The sequence below is a fragment of the Hemicordylus capensis genome, chromosome 5 (assembly GCF_027244095.1).
Source record: "Hemicordylus capensis ecotype Gifberg chromosome 5, rHemCap1.1.pri, whole genome shotgun sequence".
Taxonomy (NCBI): Eukaryota; Metazoa; Chordata; class Lepidosauria; order Squamata; family Cordylidae; genus Hemicordylus; species Hemicordylus capensis.
In genome coordinates, this window is record NC_069661.1 from 4,912,969 (window position 1) to 4,937,065 (window position 24,097).

At 45.4% G+C, this 24,097-nt stretch overlaps 1 protein-coding gene across 4 annotated transcripts in view; it reads left to right on the forward strand.

Annotated features, from left to right (window-relative positions):
- The window catches only part of ALMS1 (ALMS1 centrosome and basal body associated protein), a 109,767-nt gene that overhangs the window by 70,565 nt on the left and 15,105 nt on the right, over positions 1 to 24,097 (forward strand). For 3 of the 4 annotated variants that reach the window (XM_053255633.1, XM_053255632.1, XM_053255634.1), the window contains exons 9-13: positions 1,353 to 3,108; positions 5,265 to 5,393; positions 8,638 to 8,808; positions 13,186 to 14,369; positions 18,508 to 18,625. In XM_053255633.1, the coding sequence (XP_053111608.1) occupies positions 1,353 to 3,108; positions 5,265 to 5,393; positions 8,638 to 8,808; positions 13,186 to 14,369; positions 18,508 to 18,625 (3,358 nt within the window). Of the gene's footprint in view, positions 1 to 1,352; positions 3,109 to 5,264; positions 5,394 to 8,637; positions 8,809 to 13,185; positions 14,370 to 17,269; positions 17,351 to 18,507; positions 18,626 to 24,097 lie in introns of those variants that run through there. The other variant, XM_053255635.1, reaches the window with a different exon arrangement.

Here is a 24,097-nt window from a genome sequence, read left to right on the forward strand (position 1 = left end):
TATGGAGATTGAAAAGAAGGAAGGGCTCCCCACTTAACCATAGGACAATACTAGGGATTGGTGTGCCCTCTAAGTTTTTTCATCTGTGCGCAGAATAAATTTTGTTCTGGGTGATAATATCAAGGCAGTATGCATACACATGCATTCATGATTCAGCCTGAGCAGGATCTAAAGTTGAGTGGATACAAAAAAACTTGCATGCATGTGCACACAGTGGGAACACTGCTAGGGATCCTCTCCTTGGGATCTTTGGATATTCAGAACTTGTTGTGCTGTGCTCACATGTTGGTTTATCATGAATTTTCTCTGATCAGGATACTAGGTTACTGCCAGCTCCTCCTTATTGGAGCATCTCTGAAAAATCTGTGGTAATGGTCATTTCTAACCCAAATATTTTCATATATGTGTGTCTCCATGACAATTCTTTCAGATGGGAAGAGACACAAAAAAAAGTACTCTGAAAGTGATGCTGATCATTTTCTTATTCATTTGTATAACATTTCTATACTGCCTATAACTGGGTCTCAAAGTGGTTCACAATTAAAACGTCTATAAACTTTAAAATTATCAGTAGTCAAAATGTTTGTACTTTCTCAAATCCAAAATAATGAATCTAAAAGTACACAGTTTAATGAGAGAAGACATTTTGGGGAGAAGAGGGGCAGGAGTGTCTGTGGAGCGGGAAGACTGGTACAGATTAGTCGCCTTGGCAGTAGAATGCAGGCACATTGGTTTCTCATTTTCTAGTAAGAATTTGCAGACTCCTTTAACTGACCCTCTAATTAATGACTCCTATTTTGCTGCTGTCAGAATTCCAGCCCATCTTTTGCCTTGTGGGTGGGGCAGATCAGCTTTCTTGAGATTCTCATTCTACTGGAAAGATGCAAGGCCCAAGGGAGAACAGTGCCTGGTGTAACTTGTAACAGTGTCGGGAGGAAGTGTGGGAGAGTCCTGGTGTCTTGGCAAACTTTGCACAAGCCTTATTCCTAATTGGAACGTTGGTCCGTCTAGTTCAGTATTCTGACTGACAGTGGCTCTCCATGGTCTCGGGCAGGGATCTTTCCCTGCCCTGCCTGCGACTTGAAATCCTTTTGGGGATGGGGCTGTAACTCAGAGGAAGCCCAGTACTGTCTGCTGCACCTGACAGATGCTCTCTGGGACATCAGGCAAGGATAGTTTCCAGCTTTGGTATTTGAGATCCCTTTTCAACTGGAGATGCTAGGGATTGAATTGGGGACCTTCTGCATGTACAGCAAGTGCTTTGCCCCGGATCTATGAGAGCTCTCTTGAATTAAGTATTAGCTACTATTGGGTATGCATGTTATAACCTTTCTGTTTTGGATTCTTGACAGGATCAGCTGTGGGGAAATGGCTGCGAAAGAATTTCCAGTCACAGCCCTGTTCAGAAGCCAGACCCGGGGCACTTAAACATTCCAAGTGCCGATGATCTGCAAGTGGGCATTCCGACACAAAGTTTCAGACTAGTTGAGTTTCCAGAAGTAGCACTGCAGGCCAGACCAGTGTGTGGAACTGACTGTGCCCTTCCAAGTGACCCAGGGGTTAGTTCTTTGAGCAGCAGCCAAAATTATGTCTGTAACCCACTTCAAACACATTCTGATGATCTTGTGGACTCCAGACATAATGTTCACGTTTCCTTGCATGACAACCCAGACACGGGACTGACAGACTCCTCCAGTGCACTCACTGTAGAGGAAGCAAACGTCTTGGCCCAGGAAACGTTGACTGTGGGCAATTCTTCTGTGGAACCTGCCAAGCAAATTACTTCTATCACTTTTGCATCTCGTAAACGGACCTCATCTCCTCCAGCTTCCCCTGTGACCTATGCTGGCCATACTGAAGCCGTTCCTTGTGGTCTAGGGCCTTTGGACGCCCATCCTGCTAATACTGAGCGGCTGCCCAAAACTCTTCAAACCTTTGCTTCTGCAAACCCAGCCACCACTCATTCACTTGATGCTAGACTTGCTTCAAGCAGAGACCACCATCAGCATCACCCTCAGCACGTCAGCAAAGAGAGATCTTTTCGAGAAGAATCTACTGCATCAGCAGAGACGTCCCAAGCCAACTCTGTTGAACAAAAGATCCACACTGTTTCCGATAACTGTGAGGAAGCACAGGCTTCTTTTCAAATTCTAACTGGGTTGAGAAGACATGACAGGCCTATAGGTGGTGTTTATGACCAGGAATGTAATCCAGAAGAAACAGTCACTGATCAACCGCTTTCCATAAACTCATCTCAACAAAAGATAGACAGTGCTTTCTTCCAGAACCAGTTGACAGACAGCTTGGAAAAAATTGTCTGTATGCCTAAAACAGTTTCTCCTAAAGGAAAGGAGAGTATTTTGACAAAAGAGGACAAATTCACCATTGGTTCTTATTCTTGTGGGTTGGAAGATGCAAACCTTGGGAACAGCAATCTGTTGCCTTCATCCTCCACAGATCATACTGTGGTGATTATGCCAGTATCACCTTCATCACCAACCAAGAAAGCTCTGTCTGGAGTCCATATTACTCTGTCCCCAAAACGTATTGATTTGGGCCTTTCAAGCCCAATGGACTCTGGAGCTGAAATGAAACGAGTTGATGAGCTTAAGACAAGCCCTTGGCCAGCAAATTCAAATGCTCCAAGTTTTTTCTTGGAAGCTACCTCCAAGTTAAAACCCACAGAACTTTCTCCAAAGACCCAAGACTCTGCATACTTTCCAGGGCCAACACCATCATCAGATTCTCATGACAGACATTCACATATTCCAGTTGCAGTAAAGCTAGCCGCACAGCAAAGTTGGGAGCCACCTGAAAGCAGAGTGAAATTTCCAGTCCCCGATCAAAGAAGTGCTAGAGTTCTGGGCTCTGGTAGAAAGAGCCTAGAAGATAATTTCAAGACCACAACTTCTTCTCAGACTGAAAGATTGCTATCTGATGCCATCACTCAAATAACAGAAAGCCCTGAAAAGACAACCTATTCTGCAGAAATATTTGTTAACAATGATGTGATTAGTGCTCCGAGATCATCTCACCAGAAGAGCCATGAAATTCCAAGCCCCACAACACCTGCTCTGAAACAGTCCCTCTTTTATAACCCACAGACTGGTGAGAAATTCTTATTATCCTTACACTTGCAGCCCCTCCCCCCCATTTATGAAGTCAGCCTGCAAAATTTGTGGTTGACTTTAAAAAAAGAAAGAAAGAAAAAAGCCTATACTTGAATTAAAGCTGTAGATGCTTATATCTACTGAGAACCTGGCAACAGATTTTTGCCTCCTTTGAGTGAGGGATCAACCAAGCATGGCCCTTCTGTTTTATATGGGGAAGAAGTGATTAGATGCAGCTTTGGATGATTGTGAGAATGAGTATCCTGTCCCCTAAGTAACCTGTTCTGATTTATTTATTGCTTGTATTGGGGCATGTAAAGTCTTCCAGATCCTCATCCCATTTGTCGTCCGTCCCCCCCCCCCAAACTCTGCCATTATTATGCTTGTACATGAGGAGAATGGAAAGAGAGTGACTTGCATGAGGCTCTGTGCATCTGTAGCTGGGCTGTGGTTTGATCCCAGGTTTCTTGTGGTTATGGCAGCAGCTGGGTCACCCTGGCTTTCACAATTGGGGAAGTGGAAGGAGTGACATCCTTTCAGACTTAAGATCCACCACTCTGATGGTGCTGGCATCGAGCAATGCAATAATGTTATCCTCGTGCCTTCAGATTCTTGAGTGCTCAGGATTGATGCTGCAATTTAGACCTTTCCCAATGGCTTGCCTAAGCCGTGAGTAAACTTGTAGCCTTACCTCTTGGTTGTTGCTGACTTTGGGTTATAGGGACTATGCTTAATTTGCTGCTTCCCCTGTGAAGAGGAATGGTATTCACAGTCTGTGGCTTTCCCTAGGCAGAGCTTTGGAAGTTTGTTCATTTTTATAAAGCATCTCAAAGTACTTTTGTTTCTATACATAGGATATCTTGTTTCCAATTGTTTGGAAACAAGGGCTCTATGATATCCCACCAGTGGCCTTGGCATCCCGCTTCAGTCCACCTCTTGTTAATTTCTTCAGACTTGTTTGACATTGAGGAACCTTGTTCAGCTCTTAGACAGTCTTCTCTTGACAGTGGAGGCTGCCCTCTCCTTGAGGGATGTGAGATAGATACAGACATCCAGACTTTCCCCCATGTGAAATTGTCTGTGCAGCTGAGCTGGGTTTTTTAAAATTATTATTATTAATTATTATTTATTTACACAGTCAGACAGGTGTTATTGACTGGTTTGTTTTATCCAGACATCGAGTCCTTCCCAAGGACCTGGGATGGCTGAATTTTATTGTCAATGTTGTTGCTGTTGTTATAGATATCGTCGCAGAATATAGGCTGTTCCCAGTAAAGTTGCTTTTTGTAATTGGCTGATGGTGATTTCTGTGGCCCCTATGGTGTTGAGGTGCTCTTCAAGGTCTTTTGGAACTGCACCCAGGGCGCCAATTGCCACTGGGATTATTTGGGTCTTTTTCTGCCACAGCCTTTCAATTTCAATTTGTAGATCTTTGTATTTGGTGATTTTTTTCTATTTCTTTTTCTTCTATTCTGCTATCCCCTGGTATTGCTGTGTCGATTCTTTTGACTTGTTTTTCTTTCTTCTCGACTACAGTGATATCTGGTGTATTGTGTGGCAGATGTTTGTCTGTCTGTAGTCGGAAGTCCCATAATATTTTTACATCTTCGTTTTCTTTAACTTTTTCAGTTTCATTGTCCCACCAATTTTTGGCTACAGGTAGCTTGTATTTTTTGCAGATGTTCCAGTGTATCATCCCTGCTTCTTTCTTTCTTTCTTTCTTTCTTTCTTTATTTAACATTTATATCCTGCTTTTCCTCCAAGGAGCCCAGAGCAGTGTACTACATACTTGAGTTTCTCCTCACAACAACCCTGTGAATTAGGTTAGGCTGAGAGAGACGTGACTGGCCCACAGTCACCCAGCTATTTTGATGGGAATCTGCCCGAACCAAACCTAATGATGAATCCCTGCAGACAGTAGATTCCATCGCTGGTTATTCAGAGTATCATTAAATGGCTGAAACAGGATGGCCAGAGTGTGGGGTGGCTCCATTCCCACCCTGCCCCCTGCAGAGTTGCTATTTCCTTGCTTAAATTTGTGAACTGCATTCCCAGAGCAGCAGGTTATAGGGTCATATATCCTTAACGTTGTATTGCACTTGGTTCTAAGAGATTGCTGCCTTCTGTCACCCTCTTTGCTTTCCATACCTGCAGGTAAGCCGCCACTGTTGCTGCCATATAAACCACCCGGGAGCATGGAGATGTACTACGTCCCTTGTCCAAAAGAAACACTCAGATTATCGCGTGTCAGGTCAGAGACTACCATGGAGAGCTCCCATTCAGGTATTTCATGTTGCTCTCACCTTTTCTCAAAAGTGTTTCTGGTTGCTCAGCACCCAGGATTTTACATTCCTAGCACTTGCCAAAGCTGAGGACCTGAGTTTGCATGAAAAAGGAGAATATCAGCAGCTTGTGGTTCTTTGCTTAAGTTTGTGGAATTGAGCTGAGCCGAGGAAATCTAGATGTTTAAGTCTATATACCTCTTACACTTCCTGCATTTAAGTTTTCACTCTTAATGTAGAATAGCAAGCCTTTTCATCAGTGTTCCCTGTAACAGGGATTCCCAGATGTTGACTACAATTCCAAGAATCTTCAGCCAAAGGCCATTGGAGCTGGGGATTCTGGGATCTGTAGTCAACAACATCTGGAAATCCCTGTTACAGGGAACACTGCTCTTCATATGATCACCAAAACCTGGGTTAGGGGCAGAAAACATGCCACTTAAATTTCAAAAATATGGGCTAGGTTTGCATGCATGTGTGAACCGGGGCAAATCCCCCAAGCCCAGACTGTATAAAACCGGGTAACCCTGAAACTGTCCCTTGATCTTGACCCAGGTTAGTGCACAGCAGGAGCCCCAATATCTGGTTTTGTTGATTGTGTGTCTGCTTTCCACTTCGTGTTCAGGAATCAGCAGCTGGTCGCCATGTTTTTTAAAAAGGGAGCTGAGGCTGGAGGGGCTGTAATCTGTGAATATGCTGCTCTGCATCGCCTTCTCTATGATCACTTGCTTGAGTGAGGCTTGCCCTGCCTCCTTCCCCCTTGCGGCCAGTCAGAGGGTGGCTGTGCTGTAATGAGATTTCCCCCTCCTTCTGGCCATGCAGTGCAAGGTGGGAAGGTTCTCCCTGATTCTCTGAGACCTTCCCAACTCCCAGCTTGCAGTTGCTGTGCTTGTCTGGGACCAGGGGCGTGGAGCTCAAGAGAGGCTCTGCTTGTTTGTCCAGGATTGGGTAAGGATTCTTCCAAGCCCCAAAGCACTCCTAGCATCCACCATTTTAGATTTGAATGACGGGGCTAAGAATTTCATACCTGAAAAGGCAACTGGATTCCTTTCTGCCAGTGTTGGTGAGGCTTACAGGAACACAGGAACACAGGAAGCTGCCATATACTGAGTCAGACCATAGGTCCATCTAGCTCAGTATTTTCTTCACAGACTGGCAGCGGCTTCTCCAAGGTTGCAGGCAGGAATCTCTCTCAGCCCTATCTTGGAGATGCTGCCAGGGAGGGAACTTGGAACCTAGATGCTCTTCCCAGAGCGGCTCCATCCCCTGAGGGGAATCTCTTGCAGTGCTCACACTTCTAGTCTCCCATTCATAAGCAACCAGGGCAGACCCTGCTTAGCTTAAGGGGACAAGTCATGCTTGCTACCACAAGACCAGCTCTCCTCTGATTTCTTTATTTCCCTCACTCTGCTTAGAATTGCTGCCGTGTTTGAGTTAATCTTCTGCCTTCAGCAGCTTTTCCTTCCTTTTTGAATGCAATGTTGTGCCTCTTTCCATCTCCTTTTAATTTAGAACAGATATTGGGAGGCAAATTGAAGCATAAGCCAAAACAAAAAGCATATGTTTGACATCCCATGTTTGTGCAAGAGCTGAATGCACCGGAATGCTGCACATGCTCTGAGGGATGTTTGCCTTCTTACTACTCTACCATTTTCGTGGCTGAGTTGTGCTGAACAAAAAAGTGGTTCCTTTAGGCCTCGGTTTGGACTGTCCACTAGGTCCTTAACCTGATGCACTCTATGTTGTTTATAGACATATGACGTTTCTACTATAGTGCCAAGTTCTGATGCAGTGGTAAACCATAGTATATGAAGGCAAATTAGCACAAACCTTGGATCCAACACTCTCCCTCCCTTCTTGTGCAAGGGGAAGCTGTTGAAAACTCCCTTCTACAATGTTAAACAAGTCATGGTTTCCCACTACCCAAATGTGGACATTTTGATTTGTTTTAAACACGTGAGAGGAATTTTTAATTCTCCTTCCTCACGTGGGATAAGGAGAAGCATATGCGCCTGAGGCTTCCTCTGCTGCATTCTTGAGACTCTAAAACATGTTTAACGTTGCGTATCTGTACAGACAGTGAATTCTGTCTTTGGTCCATTTGGGCGGCGGGCGGGTAGGCTGGTTGAACTCCCCTTTCCCCCCAGACAAGCACTTGACCATTACCGTGATCGTGAACCATGCTCCCAGATGATCCACGCTGTATGCCACAGTCTGGGGCTCTGGAGGCCAGGATGACATATCCCGGCCTCCGGATATCCCGCAATGCACTGCATGACATGCGCAATGCATGTGGGGGATTTCCCCAGGAGATGGGGGCTCTAGGCGCCTAAACAGCCCCAGTGAACAGAGCCGGGCTTAAAAGCTGGGCTAGGCGGTACTGACCTGGTGGGATTGGGCCTGATCCCAGCAGGTGCAGCCTAACCCAGGCTGGGCTTCCCTAGCCTTGGTTAGGGTGTGTGTGAGAACAGCCTCACTGTCTGCTCTGACTGGCAGGATCTTTCCCAGCCCTGCTTTCTTAACTGGAGCTGCTGGTGATTCCTCCTGTGCTTTGCCATCCCACCCAGACATAAATGCTGTCTCACCTGGAATTAGATCATCAGTCTACCACTCCAAGGAGCCTTTCTCAGATTCATTCATAAGCCTGGGGCAAAGCTGTCATGGAATGTCACCCCCAAAGAAGCAACAGTCTTATACCTGAATATTCATGGGATTCCTTGCTTTTTGCCTAGAGCAGAGGTGAAACGGGTGGTGGCTGAAGCGCTGTAAGCATAACTGAGTAATGAGGTTGCTCATAATGGTAGAGAATACATGCCCCCATACACTCCCACACACCAGCCTTGCAGTTTCTCCTCTGTGGATCAGGACGTCTTAGGTTTGCAGTATACAACTCAATATAGGGACCCAGTGGCAGGTCTGTCTTCTACTTCTTGTGTGAACAAAGCCCTGTATTATATCTGCTTGGCTGATAGCTTCTGTGATTCTTTCTGGTTATCTCTTCTCAAGAAAGGAAGCACTCAAGAAACCCTGCCTCGATAGCTTGCTGTATTCCCATTAGAATCACGATACCTTTTCTTGACCACCTCTTAGAAAGTGTGTGCCGCATATGTTAGTGATAATAGAATACCTTGTTGCAGTGTACACGTTTTGGGTCTTTTTTGGATCGTTTTTAAAATGTTGTCCTCCTCTCCTACCTTTGCTTTCTGCCATAATCCATTTTTTTAAATTGCTTTTTGTCTCAATAGGGTCAAATGATGCAATTCCTCCAGAATTTCCAGCGCAGACACTTGGCTCAGGGGTTGTGACTCCTCCAGATGCTGTAGCTATCAAGCACAATGAGGGTATTTATAGTAAAAGGGTTGCACCCAAGGTTGCTTGGACAGAAGAAAAAATCGCAGCACAAGAAGGTGTCAAAGGTAAGTACTCATCTGTACCTTTGATGACTGAAGATGTCCTTAGAGCAGTAGTCCCCCCCTCTCCCCCCCCCATATATTTTATATTGGTTTGGAATCTTCTTGTTCAGAACTATCTGGTTCACTTAAGTTGATTTTTAAAAGGTTCAGAATTTGAGTGGCTGGATGAGGGAGAGACAACCCTTTGGTTTTAGGCTGATGTGAAAAGGTCACTGTTTTGGTGTTCACCAGTCAGACTACTGGTTAAAGGACTTGACTGTCTTAGAACAAACCCCCAAACCCTCATGCTGCTGACACCACAGGTTTTGATGCTGAATTACTGCTTGTTGAGCCCGTGCAGGTTATCTCTTTTGAAAATGTGCTTACGGACTTTCCCTCTCTCACCCAAGAAAAACAACTGCACAGGTGTTAAGCTAGCATCCAGTGGTGGCTCACAGTCTCAAAACTAGCATTTCTTAGGTAAGCTTCATCACTGTGGCCATCTGCATTGTAGCACAGCTGCTTTGCTTGGTACCTCTTTCTTTCTTTCTTTCTTTCTTTTTTTTTGGTGGCATGGGAAGCAGGTAAATTGAGAATAGAAAAGTAATCCTAAGATGAGCAAGTGGCTCTCTGTTCTAGCAGCCTACTACTACTACTTCTTCTTCTACAACACATACCGCTCTTCAACCAAAGTTCTCAAAGCTGTTTACATAGAAACAAACAAACAAATAAGTAAGATGGCACCCTGTCCCCACAGGGCTCACAATCTAAAAAGAAACTTAAAGGTAGACACCAGCACCAGCCACTGGAGGAATGCTGAGCTGGGGTTGGATAGGGCCAGTTGCTCTCCCCCTGCTAAATAAAGAGAATCACCACTTTAAAAAAGGTGCTTCTTTGCTCCGTTAGCAGGGGTAACTGAGTCTTCCACTAGTCTTCCTGGAGGGCAACATGGATGAGGGGCTGAGGGCAAGGCTCCCACCAGCCCAACTCTCTCCTTCCAGTGAGACTGCTAGCTGCTAGTTATTCCTATGGTCACAGGCACTGCTTCTTAAGCATACTGCTCTTGCCTCTGGACTTGGTAATGGAGGGACCAGAGAATTATCGCCTCTTTGTGGGGCCAGACTTGCTTCTGGTAGTGCCGGTTGCTCATTCCCCTTCAATCAGGAGGACATGCATCTGTCCCCTTGCTTGCCACTTGTCTTTGCCAGAATGACTGACTAGTCCTAGACAGTACGAAATTGGCTCTGGAGCTCCTGGAAACTGATCTGGGGATTATTGTGCATCTCACAAGGTAGAATATGTCCCTTGAGTGACTGTTTTAACTTTCTGAATGAGGAATGACTGAGTGCCTGCTTCCTTTGCTGCAAGCAGGTATTCATTCCACTAGAGAGAACATTAATTGTACTGTGCAGCATTCTGATTATGCAGGCCACAGCACCGTGACATAATTATGGGAATTAAGAAGTGATCGGGGGCCCAGACAGCACACTCAAGCAGCGCAGCTTTGGACTGTGTCCCTCCTCTTAGTTTATGCCAGGGTTACACGTTTCTTCTGATGTCTTTCTTGTTTGTTTTTAATGCAGGGCTTCTTAAACTTGGGACCCCAGATGTTGTTGGGCTACAACTTCCATAATCTCTAGCCACCGTGGCCTTTGGGGGTTGCAGCCCAACAACATCTGGAGTCCCAAGTTTGAGGAGCCCTATCATAGTGCATTAAACGGACAACATTGTCTGTGTGTTTAGTTCATGAGGCCATATTGGGCCTTTTATTGGGATTCCTCTAGCTGTGTGGCTCTTTAAGTGTAGGGGAGAAACTCTAGGGAGGGAGTGTGCTGAGTAGCAAGCTTCCACTTGGCCATCTTCCAGGATGCCTTCCCTTTATCCAATGCGTCCTTGAGGATCACTGTGATTTCTTCTTCAGTTCCAAACATTTTGAGGCTCTTCTCACGACCGCGCGGAACCGGGCTAAGGAAGGCCAGCCCAGTTCCGCACAGCTGTGTGCTGCCAGGGGAGCTGCACGGTTCCCAGCAGCGCACCTCCGAAAATACCCCTCCCCTTAGACCAGGTGAACAGAGCAACTGCTCTGTTAACCTGGTTTTTCCGACCATGAGACACCACGCCACAGCGACCCGAGAGGAAACCCCCGACCGGGAGCCTCCAACAAGCCCCGAGGTCCTAAGAAAGTGGCACCTAAGATAGAGGCATCTCTGATAGTAGTAGTTAGCTTGAGCCTGTAGTGTCTAAAGGTGCACCCTTTCCAACACACACCAAGGAAGAACACTGTAGAATCTTAAATACCACAGTAAAAGACAGTTAATCAGGCCCCCGGTGTTGTCAGTCAGGCCTATAACAAGTGGAACATCACTGCCTAGATTGGACTGATTTGGGGAGTGGAACTGATGCTCGATTTCTGGCTCAGTCAAGATTTTCAGAAAGAGCTGAAATTAGTTCATGACTCAGTGAGCACCTCCTTAGGAATATCTCTCATGTGTTTTATTGCTTTAAACCTCTGGCTGTATAAAGGCTTGGCATAGGGACAGTAGATCTTTGCTCCTGTTCTGGATGCACTTTGTAGTTTTGTTATCGTATCCAGAAGCTAGTTCCCTTTTCTTCCACAAACATCATCTGGCAGGGCAGAATGAACCATTCAGAGCCTTTTCTGTTTAACTGCTGAAGGAGGGGGAAAGGCTAAACGGGACCCCTAACTGGCAAAAGAATTAGAGCAGAACAGCAAAATGTAAAAGAGAATTTTGAACAGAATATGGCATAATACATAACATTCTACACAAAGTTATAGGACCATAACCAGCTGCATTTCCACATAAAATTTCTTAGCATGATAATATACCTGAAAGCTGGGTCTTTTTTTTAGCTGTGTAGCTTTGCCAGCTTTTGCAGTGGAATGGTATACACGTCTTGAAACCTTAATGTTAAAAGGAGAGGCAGAAGGCTATTAGGAAGACAAGTAGGGTGTGTGTGTGATTCTTCCAGAGGGAAATCCCTCCACCTGTAAGGAAATAATCCAGACTCTATAGCCTGAATAAATGTATGTGTTGTGCCCTTGGCACAATGTAGCTGGAGGAAAGAGCTTGTGTTTACTCTTTCCCTGACGAGATGCTAGAGGCCAAGGCTTGTTTCATGTGTACCCCCCCACCGCCCCCGCCCACATATTCATCTCTGTCAGAAATAGTAACATCAGAAGTAGTTCACTTCAGAAGAGCAGTCATCTGATCATAGCAAACCTTCCTCTCTGCTGACTTCTGCAGCCTCTTGCCTTCCTGGGAGAAGATTGCACTTTTCACTGTTGGAAGCAGACCTCAGTGTGGCCTTTTGGTCTGATCCAGCAAGCAAAGAAGGCAGTGGGTGGTGCTTGCCATTCCCCGCCATTTGCTTCCAGCCTCTGGTTTGGAAGTATCCTGCTGCTGAATGGGGAGCTCCATTTTAACTGTTATGGCTAATAGCCATCGAAAGACCTGTTTTCACGAATCCAGTTTAATCCTTTTCCTAAGCCCTTTAAGCTGGAGACCATCAACACAATATGGGGCACTGAATTCCATAAGCTAATAATGCACGGTGAGAAATGCTTTGCTGCGTATGTCCTAATCCCACTGCTATCCCCCCCCCTTGGAAACCCAAAGTCCTTATGGCTTGGGAGAAAATAGTCTTCTCTCTGTACTGTTCATAACGCTATACACCTTTAACATGTGGCCCTGCTAACTGTGCAGAGGCGCCTTTTGAAGTTGGGGTTTTCTTATATTTAGCATGGGGAGAGTAGTTGTCCCTATTCAGCCCAGCATAGTGTCCCTTCCATGGGTATCTTCCTTGATTTTTTTTTTTTAAATTGTGATTCTTTTTAGGACAGGGAACATTTTCCTCCCCATTCCCTTTTATTTTGTAAACTGCTTTGAGAACTTTCTACTGAAAAGCAGAATATAAATGATAATAAAAATACTCTCCTAGTCTTTTTTCATGTACCAAAAGCTCATGAGCTTTTTTCATGTACCGAAACATATGCCCTTTTCTTCATCTTGATCGTGCTCCAGCCTTCAGACTATTTTAGCTGGACACAGCGTCCTCTTCCCCTCAAAGAAAGCTGTTCAACCTCCTTCCCCTTGCTTAGCAGCAGAATGGGCAGTGGGACCCCTCTTCAGAAGGGTATTTAGCTGCTTTTGAAATGACAGAATGCTATGGTAAATGTAGCTTTGAGTGTATTGCTGAAATGCTCACCAAATTTTTGGTACAGTAATAGTGGACTGATCTGATGTAAGCAGGACTGTGCTGTGCCTAGAGCTGGTGAAGGAAGAACACTGTGAATTCAGGATGGAAATGGTTGTGTGCTCTTGTTGATGCCACATGAAGACAGAAAACTCTTTCTTTTGTGCTCTTGTTTTCTCCCCTTAGCAAGTGCCAAGACCAGAAATCCCTGGGAATCTGTTAACACTACCCATTCAGTCTTTGGGTCTGCTCAGTTTTACCTGCACCATCCAGTGCCTCTGCAGCACGAAATCGACTTCCTCGCTGGGAGTCAGGTCTTGGGGCAGCATGCCGAGAGTGGGCACCCAGCAGCTGCTTCAAGAGACTTCTTGCAGAACAAAGGGGCGCCAGAGAGAAGCCAGGCCCCTTTCTCTCTGCGTCAGCCAACAGGGCAGGAGAGTTTTTCTCCACTGAATGCTGAACCCGATTACAGTTTGCTGGAGGAATCCAGGCTCAAGGAGGCTTTTAAGAGAGAGTCTCCAAGAAAGGAACTAACCCAGCCTGAGGTGTGGAAAACTGGCCAGAAATTAGCCAAAGGTCTCCTGCTTCCAAGCAGCCAAATGACTAGCCTCAAAGAGAAGCAGGCAGCTGATCTGCCAATGTTGCAAAGTTCTTATTTCACTGGCAGTTTGGATGAACTCTGGACTAAGTACTTAGAGCGTCAAAAGCAGCACCAGCAGCGTAATCCTGGTGGCCGCAGCAGAAGTGAGCTGTCGCTAGTAGAGCGACTTGACCGATTAGCTAGACTCCTTCAAAATCCCATCAGACAGTCACTCGTATCTGATCGTACCAAGGATGAACAGAGCAGTGTCCAAGTGGAAGCAAAGAGGAAAGAGCCAAAGAAGGTCAGATCCCAAGAAAAAATGGCACTCCCAAGTAACCTGGCAACCCATAGCAACGTAGGAAAGATGGAACAGTGTCCCGATAGCATCAGCAATGCACAGCTGTCCAGATCCAGAGATGCCACAGCTACTGGTCACACTAGAGTCTTGGAACAACTTCAAGACTTGGAGACTCAGAGCAACACCTCTTCAGAGATGAGGTCTGCCAAAGACTCCAGTGTGTTCACTGACCTCAGCACCTATGAATCGGATGTGACAGCCCAAGCAGAGACAGAAACGGCCACTCAGACAGAGGCAAGTGTCTCCGTTTCCACCATCGACACAGCCAGACTGATCAAGGCTTTTGGACATGACAGAGTGCAAGTATCTCCAAAACTGTCTCAGCTGTACAGCACTATCAACCTACAGAAGACCCGTTCTGAAAAATGGGCCAAAGGAAGCAGAAAAGCCACTGGAGCTCGTGTTGAGCAAAAAAGAAAAGAGGCTGAGGTATGTGATCAGCTGCTTCAAGGGGCAACCCACAATCCCAGTATTGATGTTAATCTGTGGCGGCAGGTGGTGGAAGCAAAACCAATGACTAGGCTTTAGTTTGAAAGATGACTAACACTTCTTTGAGGGGAGGAAAGACGAATGCTTTCTGATTTCTGAGAAGAGATAGCTCCAGCTAGGGCAGGCTCTATCTCACATGGCAGTCCTGCAGCTGATGAGAGCTCATATACTGGCTACCTAGGCTACTGTGTTGTCTGTCTCTTTCCACCCTTCCCCGCCTCCAGTTCTCTTCACCTAAAATGTGAAAATAGATAAGGCTGGACATCTCCGATAGAGATAAAGGTTTTTTAAAAAATGCACTTCCACTGGCTTGGGGGCACGATCCCCTGGGAAGTTCTCCTATGCAAATCTCAGTGGAACTACACTGCAGGAGCAGGGCGTTTGGAGGACGGGGATCATCTACACGTGGTCCTGCTCCTGTTCGAGACGCTCACAGGTTCTGTCCAGCCTGCTGAGCCTCTCCAACAAGCCCTTGGCTGGCTCCCTTTCCCTTCTCCTGTTGCTGCCCCTGCTCCTTTTGTGTGCGCATGTGAAATATTACAAGAAGCCACAATGGCCACGAGTGCCTTGAGTCGGGGATGCTTCTACCCCACCCCACCCCACCCCCACCCTCTGGCAAATTGTGAAGCAGGCTGGTCCACCATGCCGTAAAAGTGACATGAGCATGCCAAATAAGGACTCTGTTTTTCTGGGTTGTGGCCCATGTACTGCACAAGGCGGCAGCAGCAGCATTCCCAGTTGGCTGGTGCTGCTGTGCATGTGGGAGCCAGCCCCGGTGATGCTGTGCAAGGGCGCAGTTGCACGACTACTTTCACCAACGTGCCTGCTTCTTTCCAGTGCAATTTGTGCTTTGCCAAGTGAAGGCATGCAGTTTAAGGCATTTGCACAACTGCGCTCTTGTGCGGCAGCACTGGGGCTGGCCTTCAAGTGTGCAGCAGCGCCAGCCGATTGGGAATGCCGGCATTGGCTTGCACATCACGTGGGCCACTGTATCTGCCGAGAACATCTTGTAGATCTTTTGAGGGGAGTAGTAATTTCCTCCCCTTTAGGTTACATATCGCTATATGCCTCTGTGCTTCCAAAATGAATTAAGGAACTTGAAACCTGGGGATGGAAATTTCAGCATTTGATTGATTTGCTGTGACGAATGAGGGTGCACCCGCCCTCTTCATCACTCAACTTTGATTCAGCAGTAGAAGTTAATAGCATGCTAATTACTCCAATAGGAGCAGGAATCTGTGTTGCATCTCCTAATTAAAAAAATTAAATGTGACCAAGTTTGTTGTAATGACTGCTGGCCGCATTATAGAAAAGGAAACAGAAAAGCTGTTGTTAATTGCCATGGTATTTAAGTAACGGTGTCATCCATATTTACACAACTATTAAGGTTTTGCGTACGTGAGGCTGCAGTCCTGTGCCTGCTTACTTGGGAGTTCACCCCACTGAACACAAGGTCTGAGACTGGCTAAATTTACGAGAAGAAATCTTACTGGAATTTAGTAGTCCTTTAAACTGACTCCTGGTGAATACTTGAGTCAGGATGTCAGCCAGTGGGACTGACTTTTGACTGAATGTGGGTAGGATTGGCTTGCAAGCTCATTTTGTTCCTGGACAAAAATGCTCTTCCTTTGAGCAGCACAGAGAAATATAGAAAATCCCCTTCAGTACGCATCCTCTACTCACCAACAAATTATTTTACAAGATAAGAAAGAAGCACTGTGGTCTGTCCAAAGCAGTGGCACCTTCAAGCTGGTGTTGTTAGCCTGGGCTCTTTGAGTTAGGTCCAGGGGGACAAAAGGGGGTCCATGGAAAATTAAATATATAATAAAAGGTAGCTCCCCCAAAGCAGCATCATTTGTAATGAAATATGGTATGTCCTTCCTTTTCTTCAATTTTAATTCTACTTCACTGTTGACAAGAGCGAAGTTGACATGTAGGTCATGGGTCCCCCTGTTCCCAGCAATGTCCATGCAAAAGGCTGCGCTGCAGCCGCAGTTCGCATGCTGCAGTGCTGGGATTCCCCGGACGTCTCCCAGGCCTTCTGCAGCTGCTTCTTCAGTCTTACAGACACATGAGAATGGGGTGGGGGTCCATGGATAATGCTTGAAGATCTAGGGAGTCCATAGGTGCAAAACAATCAAGCCCGCCCCCCCCCCGCCGCCTGTTGAAGCCCTGCATGTTTATTGTAGCAAGAGCCAGCACTAAATGTGATAAACTGGTAGCCTTTCAAGGTTCTTTGGGGCCTTTAATTGGTGGCAGCCCAAACCAAACCCTGCTACTCTTGTGGAATTTATGACCTGTTCAGCTCCTCACTTGAATGCCTGCCTGTCTTGTCATTTCCCTTCCCAATCATTTTGCCTCCATTTAGAGGCCAACAAGTGAATGAATAGCTGCACAGTGGGGAAATACTGACTGTGATCCAAGACAGTTAGTCAGGATTTAGGGTCTCTCCTGCTCAGTCAGGAGACCAGGGCCTGTCTCTGGCTAGCAGAGCCTCTTTCTGCTTTCACCATCTGTCTGTTGGCCCATCGCCTTTTCCCTGCTGCTTTTGCCAGTACCCCAGCCTGGGCTGCTCTGTCTTTGTGGCCCTGCTAATTTCCATCCCTGGATGGCAACTAGTCTTGGCAGAGGCAGGAGGAGGGTGTAGACCAGGAAAGACCAGCACCCTCCCATCCTACAGAGCAGCCTGCTGGCAGGTCCTGTTGCCACAGCCATGGCACCCCCACGCCTCTGGCTGATGAGTTGCCTGAGCCAGGGAGCATCCTTTGAGAGGGCTGGATTTAGCTCAGAGGCTGCCAGTTGCTGACCTTTTGGGTGTTTTCATGCTTCCATATGTGCAGTTCCTAGAAAAGATCTACCCGGAGTGCTCTACAACACTCGGTGCACAGAACAGGTGATGGCCTTGGTGTGGCAGGTCAGAGGTAGGTTCGGCCATAGTATAACTTGAATGGCACTCAAATAGTCATGTAGAAGGTGATCTAAATGTTTATGTTATTACACATACATCCCTCTCTTCCTCCAAGGAGCCCAGAACCAACAGTATGACAGCATTCACAAGCGGAAACATCCATGCAGGATCCCACATGACATTGCACTCCTCCCATTTTTGCTGATTAGGATTTCAGTATCTGGACTGTTGTCCAAATTGTAGGGTCAACAGTTTAAGAAGGGTAGCAAGCAAGCAAACAGTAGCAAGGACTATAAGAACAGACAAAAGGAGGATAAGATTTGGAATGCAAGGAGCGGCTTGAGGTCTTTAGGATTGGATGTGTGATGGCAGTTGTTGGACTGCCCTCAAGGTAAAGAATAGTCGTTTTAAAAATGCCACTGAGGGAAGGAGGCGAATATTCAGCTGAGTTAGTTCACTGAAATTTCCCAGAATGGTTGTATAATGTTCCCTGACTTTCCAGAATGTTTGGGTACCGAATGCGTTCTCCCTTAGTGAGGAATATAGAATTTCTCTTTAAGCCTCCAAGATGCCTCTCTGTCCAGATGTTCTCCCACCTTTTGCTATGATCATTCTAGCTTTCACAAAGTTCTTAGGTTGGCTCTCATAAAGAGCAGCTGCGATGGCCTCAGCTGTTCCTCTTGGGACTGTAGAATAGATAGAGGAGTCGCATGATCAGATGTCTCCCCCGCCCCCGGTGAATCATCTTTTAGCTTGCCCCGCTTGAGATGCTGGTTTGTGTGTGCAGGAAAATGTTCTTGTTTGGCAGAAAATTCAGTCATGTGAGCTGGACTTGAACTCCTTGGACCAAATTCTAGTATTCGAGAGCAGGGGTTCCCAACCTTGAGTCCATGTTGCTGGACTTCAACTCCCATAGTCTTCAGCCACAATAGCCAAAGGCTGTTGCACCTGGGGATGATGGGAGTTGTAGTCCAACAACAACTGGAGGGTGGAGGTTGTGCAGCCCTGATGTAGGCTATATGGCTGGACATGGTTTTCTGAAGGCTAATTAGCTGGCTTTTCATAGGCAAGCTGGTGCATTAGTGAGTGTAAGTGTGCAACTCAATTCCTTCCCAAGCAATGTTGCAATTCTCTGAGACCCTTGTGCATTTGTCTGCTTCTCTCCTTTAGGCAACAGCCTCTGTCATTTCATCAGATTCTATTTCTACTGTTGCTGGTTCCCGAGGACCAAGCTCTGCTCTCAGTAACAAGCGGAACACACGGATGTTAAACAAGGCCATCCAGACAGGTGAGTTGCTCAGATCCAGAATCCACCTTGTCTCTCTTTACTGAGAGCATCTTCAGAGTCTAATGTGTGCTTTTAGCCAGCCTGCTGTTTTCGCAGAATACTCTCTCTACAGATCTGTACAGCTCAGATCATTTCACAAGGAAAGTGTTGTGGAGATGAAAAGGGAAAGGCACTTCTCCTTCCCGTACTGGCTTCTTCAATACCAGCTGGCATCTCCTTTGTTCATATTGTGGGCTCCCTTAACTCTAGCCTTCTAATAAATGTTGAGGTCAGAGAACTGATGGGACCTTCTGTGGGGTATTTTTCCCATTTGCAAGGAAAGCTAATAACTGTGGCAGTACTTCAGATAAATGTTAGTTCTCCTGCTCAGGTTGTTTAAGGATGATTGAAGTAAGCATGAAGCAAAGCTCTAGTGAATTTCCCTCTCTGCTTGTTCTGGGGCAAGATCTGTACAAAAACTGAGGCAAATGTCCAGCAATAGGGGGCAGTCTTGCCTTCTGTTTGAATTGGAGCACAGTTGCAAGTTTGCCTTGGGCCAGGGCATACTGGCCCGACTGAGGCATCACATTCCTGGTCCAACAAGCCGTTGAGCTCAAGTTCTCCCTTCTCCTCCCCTCACATGCCCAGCTTCATAGCAAGCTTCCTGGTCTGCTTAACCACAGTTTGCCATGATGTCTGAACCGGGAAACTGTGGTTTGAGTGCTGCTTGTAAACGGTGCTTCAATCCTGCTCTACAGTTGTTCAGCTTGGACATCATAGCAAACTGTGATGCCTTTAGCAACCAGGAAGTCTGCTGTGAAGCAGATGGGAGGAGAGAGTGCTCAAGGGTGGCACTTGTCTCCCCCCCGCCCCCACCCAAAGTAAGCCTGGGAGTGTGACTGAACTGGGCCACTGTTGGCAGGAGGAAACCAAAAAGAAAGAAAGAAAGATGTCAGATTTGTTGTCAGATTTTTAGCTTAATACTTTTAACTCTCATTTTTATTATGTTTTTTAACTTTTGTAAACTGCCTTGGGATTGTTTTTAATGAAAGGCGGTATATAAATTTAACAATCAATCAATCAATCAATCAATAAAAAAAAATTTGAAGTTGGAGGGGACCCAAAAGACTCATTGCTCTCTGCGCTGAAGCAAGTATTCCCCTTTGCACAAGTCAGCCAGCGGAGTTTGGCACCTCACATAGAATTCAGCATCCTTAGAGCCTCAATATGGTGGTGGTGGTGTTTTCAGAAAGGAGGCTTCCATCTCCTTTGGCCTTAAAAGGGATGCTTTAAAAACATTCCAGTGTTGTCTGTCATATGCATGAATCACCTGAGCAAGACTTCCAGCGGTCAGTGTCCAGGGCTTCAGTGTTCTCTGGAGCTTCTCAGGTGGAAGACTAAAGGATGGACACGAAAGGTCTTCTATGCAAGTTTGCTAAATCTACAGAATGTATAGAATGGAATTCGGGGTTCCCTTGGTGCAGAACTTTGGGGCCACTTCACACCTGCAAAATTCTTACATGCAAAGCACACAATTTGTATGTATGTATGTCACCATATTTTTATATCGCCTGATATGTACATCTCTAGGTGGTGTACAAAATTTAAAACAATATAAAAGGTCACAGATTAAAATCCATAAAACACAATAAAAACAATCTCTTAAAACAGTTATTAAAACAAATTATTAAAATTAATTCTAATTAAAAGCCTGTGACAGCAGGTGAGTCTTGCGGGTCTTCCTAACAACAAACAGAAAAGGAGATGCTCATATTTCAGCAGGGAGCATATTCCAACCCCCCCAGGGCAGCCACAGAAAAAGCCCGGTCCTGGGTCGCTACCAGACAAGCCGGCAGCAACTGTAACTGGACCTCTCCAGAAGATCGTAACAGCCGGCAGGGTTCACGACCGAGAAGGCGCTCTCTTAAAAATCCTGGGCCCAAGCCGTTAAGGGCCTTATAGGTAATAACCAACACTCTGTATTTCACCCGGAAACATATCAAAACAGGGCTTTGGAATGCGCTCCCTGCTGAAATAATGAAATAAGAGCATCTCTTTCTCTGTTTGCTTTTAGGAGGACCTTGAAGATGTACCTGTTTTCCCAGGCTTTTAACTGAAATTTAAAATTTTTTAATGTGTGTTTTTATCTACTGTGATTTTTATCTGTTTTTATGACTCTTAAACATTTTGTTTTATATTATGTTTTAACCAGTATACCGCCTATAGATTTCTATACTAGGCGGCATAAAAATGCAATAAATAAATAAATAAATGTTGGCAGCTAGTGCACTATTTCTTGCTCTTGAGCATGTGTGGAAAGGCAGTCTTTGCTTCTAGAATGGAATTTCCCCCTTTCCCACTAAGCAAGGTTATTTGATACGAGAGAGCTTCGGATGTCTGTCTGTGAAGAATACAATGAAATGAATGTTATTGCATTGGTTTTTACTTCACCATCATCTTACAAGCTGCAGTAGATTTCAAACTGAGACAAAACGGCTGAAACAAATAAGCTTGGAAAGGGGTTGGGGAGACATGATGGTTAATCAGTTGATTCTGAAAATCAGTAAAATAGATTGTGTGACAGAATTCAAATGTCTGTATAAATCCCTACACCTGAGAGAATTTAAACTGGTTATTTTAATTCATTTTTATCCTGCTGTTAACTGAAATTGTTAAAACAACTTACAACCACAGTTACAATAAAAAAGAACAAATCCAAAGCCGTTGTATTAATTACAGTAGTTTAAAACAAACCGGATTTAAACCAGGACTAAAAGCTATTTAAATTTAATAGTGCCGAATTAATAAAAAGCCTTCCCAATATATTTTACTCTCCTTTAGGTGGGGAGACAATATTACCACAGCTGAAACCATGAAGAATAAGATCCTTTCAAAGTGAATATGAGGAAGGGGCCGCAGCTCTGTGACAGAGCACAGGCTGTACATGTAGAGGGTCCCAGACTGAATCCCTAGCGGAGCTAAATAAACAGACCTCACATATAAAACCCTCCAAACTGGGCAAAGAGGCACCTTTTTAATGTGGTGATTCTCTTTATTGAGCAGGGAAAGAGTAACTGACCCTATTCTCCTCCCCACCAGCACAGGACCTCCAGTGATTGTTGCTGGTGTCTATTTTAGGTTTCTTTTTAGATTGTGAGCCCTTTGGGGACGGGGAGTCGTCTTCTTTATTTATTTATTATTTGTCTGTGTAAACCACCCTGAGCCATTTTTGGAAAGGCAGTATAGAAATCAAATAGATAAATAATAAAAAATAAAATTGTGTATATGTACCTCCCTGTGGAATATCCTCGGGGACCTAGCCGAGGCTTTGTAAAGCTGCTTCTGGTAAAAGTACATAACACTGGGCTCGATAGTCTGACTCCATATAAGACAGCTTTATATGTACCAACATTTACGTTTTAAACTCTGCCCAAATATACATAATTCTCTAATCCATTTTAAACTTTTTCTTCTTGAGTTGAAATGCCCACTTGGTCTAACCCTGTTCAGGTGTCATATGTCCCCTTAGCTAAGCAGGGTCCACCCTGCTTGCATATGAATGGAAGGATTGATGTGTGAGCACTGTAAGATATTTCCCTCAGGAGATGGAGCCACTCTGGGAAGAGCAGAAGGTTCCAAGTTCCCTCCCTGCCTGCATCTCCAAGATAGGGCTGAGAGAGATTCCTGCCTACAACCTTGGAGAAGCCGCTGCCAGTCTGTGTAGACAATACTGAGCTAGATGGACCAATGGTCTGACTCAGTATATGGCAGCTTCCTATATCCCTATGTTCCAGTTCTTTTAAAATCAGTGTTATGTGGTCCCTTTGTGTTGTCTCGGAGACCAATCTGACTGCAGGATTCTGTACCAATTGTAGTTTCCGGATTATGTACAAAGGCAGCTCCATGTAGATTGCATTACAGTAGTCAAGCCTGGAGGTTACCAGCATATGTACCACTGTTTTAAGGTCATTCGTCTCTAGAAATGGACGTAGCTGACATATCAGCTGAAGCTGATAAAAGGTGCTCCTGGCCACCGCATCAACCTGAGAAACCAGGGAGAGCTTTGGGTCCAGGAGCACTCCCAAGCTCACTAGATCTTTCATGGGGAGCGTAACCCCATTCAGTACAGTCATATCTAAATGATCTCTCATCTTCAGTTTGATATCCCTCATTCCAGGCATTTAGGGAAGATATGCCACTTCCCGATGAGGTCGACATGGAGAAGTAGATCTGGGTGTCATCAGCATATTGATAACACCCTGAACCAAACCTCTTGATAATCTCTCCCAGCAGTTTCATGTAGATGTTAAAGAGCATTGGATACAGTATGGAGCCTTCTGGACCTCCACATTTTAGTTCTTGCTTTGCAGAACATCAGTCTCCAAGCAACACCTTCTGGTATCTTCCAGAGAGGTAGGAACGGAACCACTGTATAACAGTGCCACTCAATCCCACCTCCCTCAGGTGTTCCAGAAAGATACCATGATTGATGGAATCGAAAGCTGCAGAGAGATCCAAAAGGATCATCAGAGTCACACTCCCTCTGTCAATAGCTAATTGGAGATCATGCATCAGGCCGACCAAGGCAGTCTCAACCCCATAGCCCACACGGACACCAGTTTGAAATGGGTCTAGATAATCTGTATCATCCAAAATTGCTTGGAGCTGTGAGAGTCCATCACCCACTCAATCACCTTGTCCAACCATGGAAGATTAGAAACAGGTCTGTAATTAGCCAACTCTGAGGGATCCAATGCAGGTTTCTTCAAAAGTGGTCTAATAATAGCAAGACAAGGAGCTGTCCTGCCCTCCTTCAGAGAAGCATTTATAATATTTACCAGACCCTCTCTGATAATATGATTACCAGATCAGATAAGATCATCTCTTTGCGGGGCAGGCTGTGTGCTGCTGCATGGTGAAAAGTGATGCTTGACAGCACATCGCCCTTGGCACTTGAGTAACAGTGCTTGTACAACCTTTTCTTTGAAATTTCCACAGAAGAAGATTCTGCAGCCTCCTTAGCTAGCTTGTTTTGCTGCTGTCCATGGTGTATCGCTGGCAAGTCCTGAATATCCCAGTTTCCAAGTAAAATGAGATTGTTGGTGTTTTTATGGTTATCGAAACAAGTTTGTCAACCTGGGTATTAAAGGCTCAGAAATGAAGAGGAAGCTTGTGGCGGGGGCAGGGCGGGATATCCTTATCTTTATTCTTCAAATCTTGCTTTTAGGCACATTTTAAAGACTTTTTCACATTTGGAGCTACATATTCCAGAATAAAAATACCACAGAGTTAAATGCAATATGTCTACCAATGGTGTCCTGGCACCCTCCCATTTATTAATGCAGATGAGTTTCAAATTATGTTAATTGATAATAACAGAAATGTGCCTTGTTTGTTATGTGTAGATGAGAATGTTTCCAACGTAGCTCATAATCGTGTGTGTGTGTGTCCTTTTCTGGCAAACTAGTTCAAGGCATTTCTGGTGTTGGATTT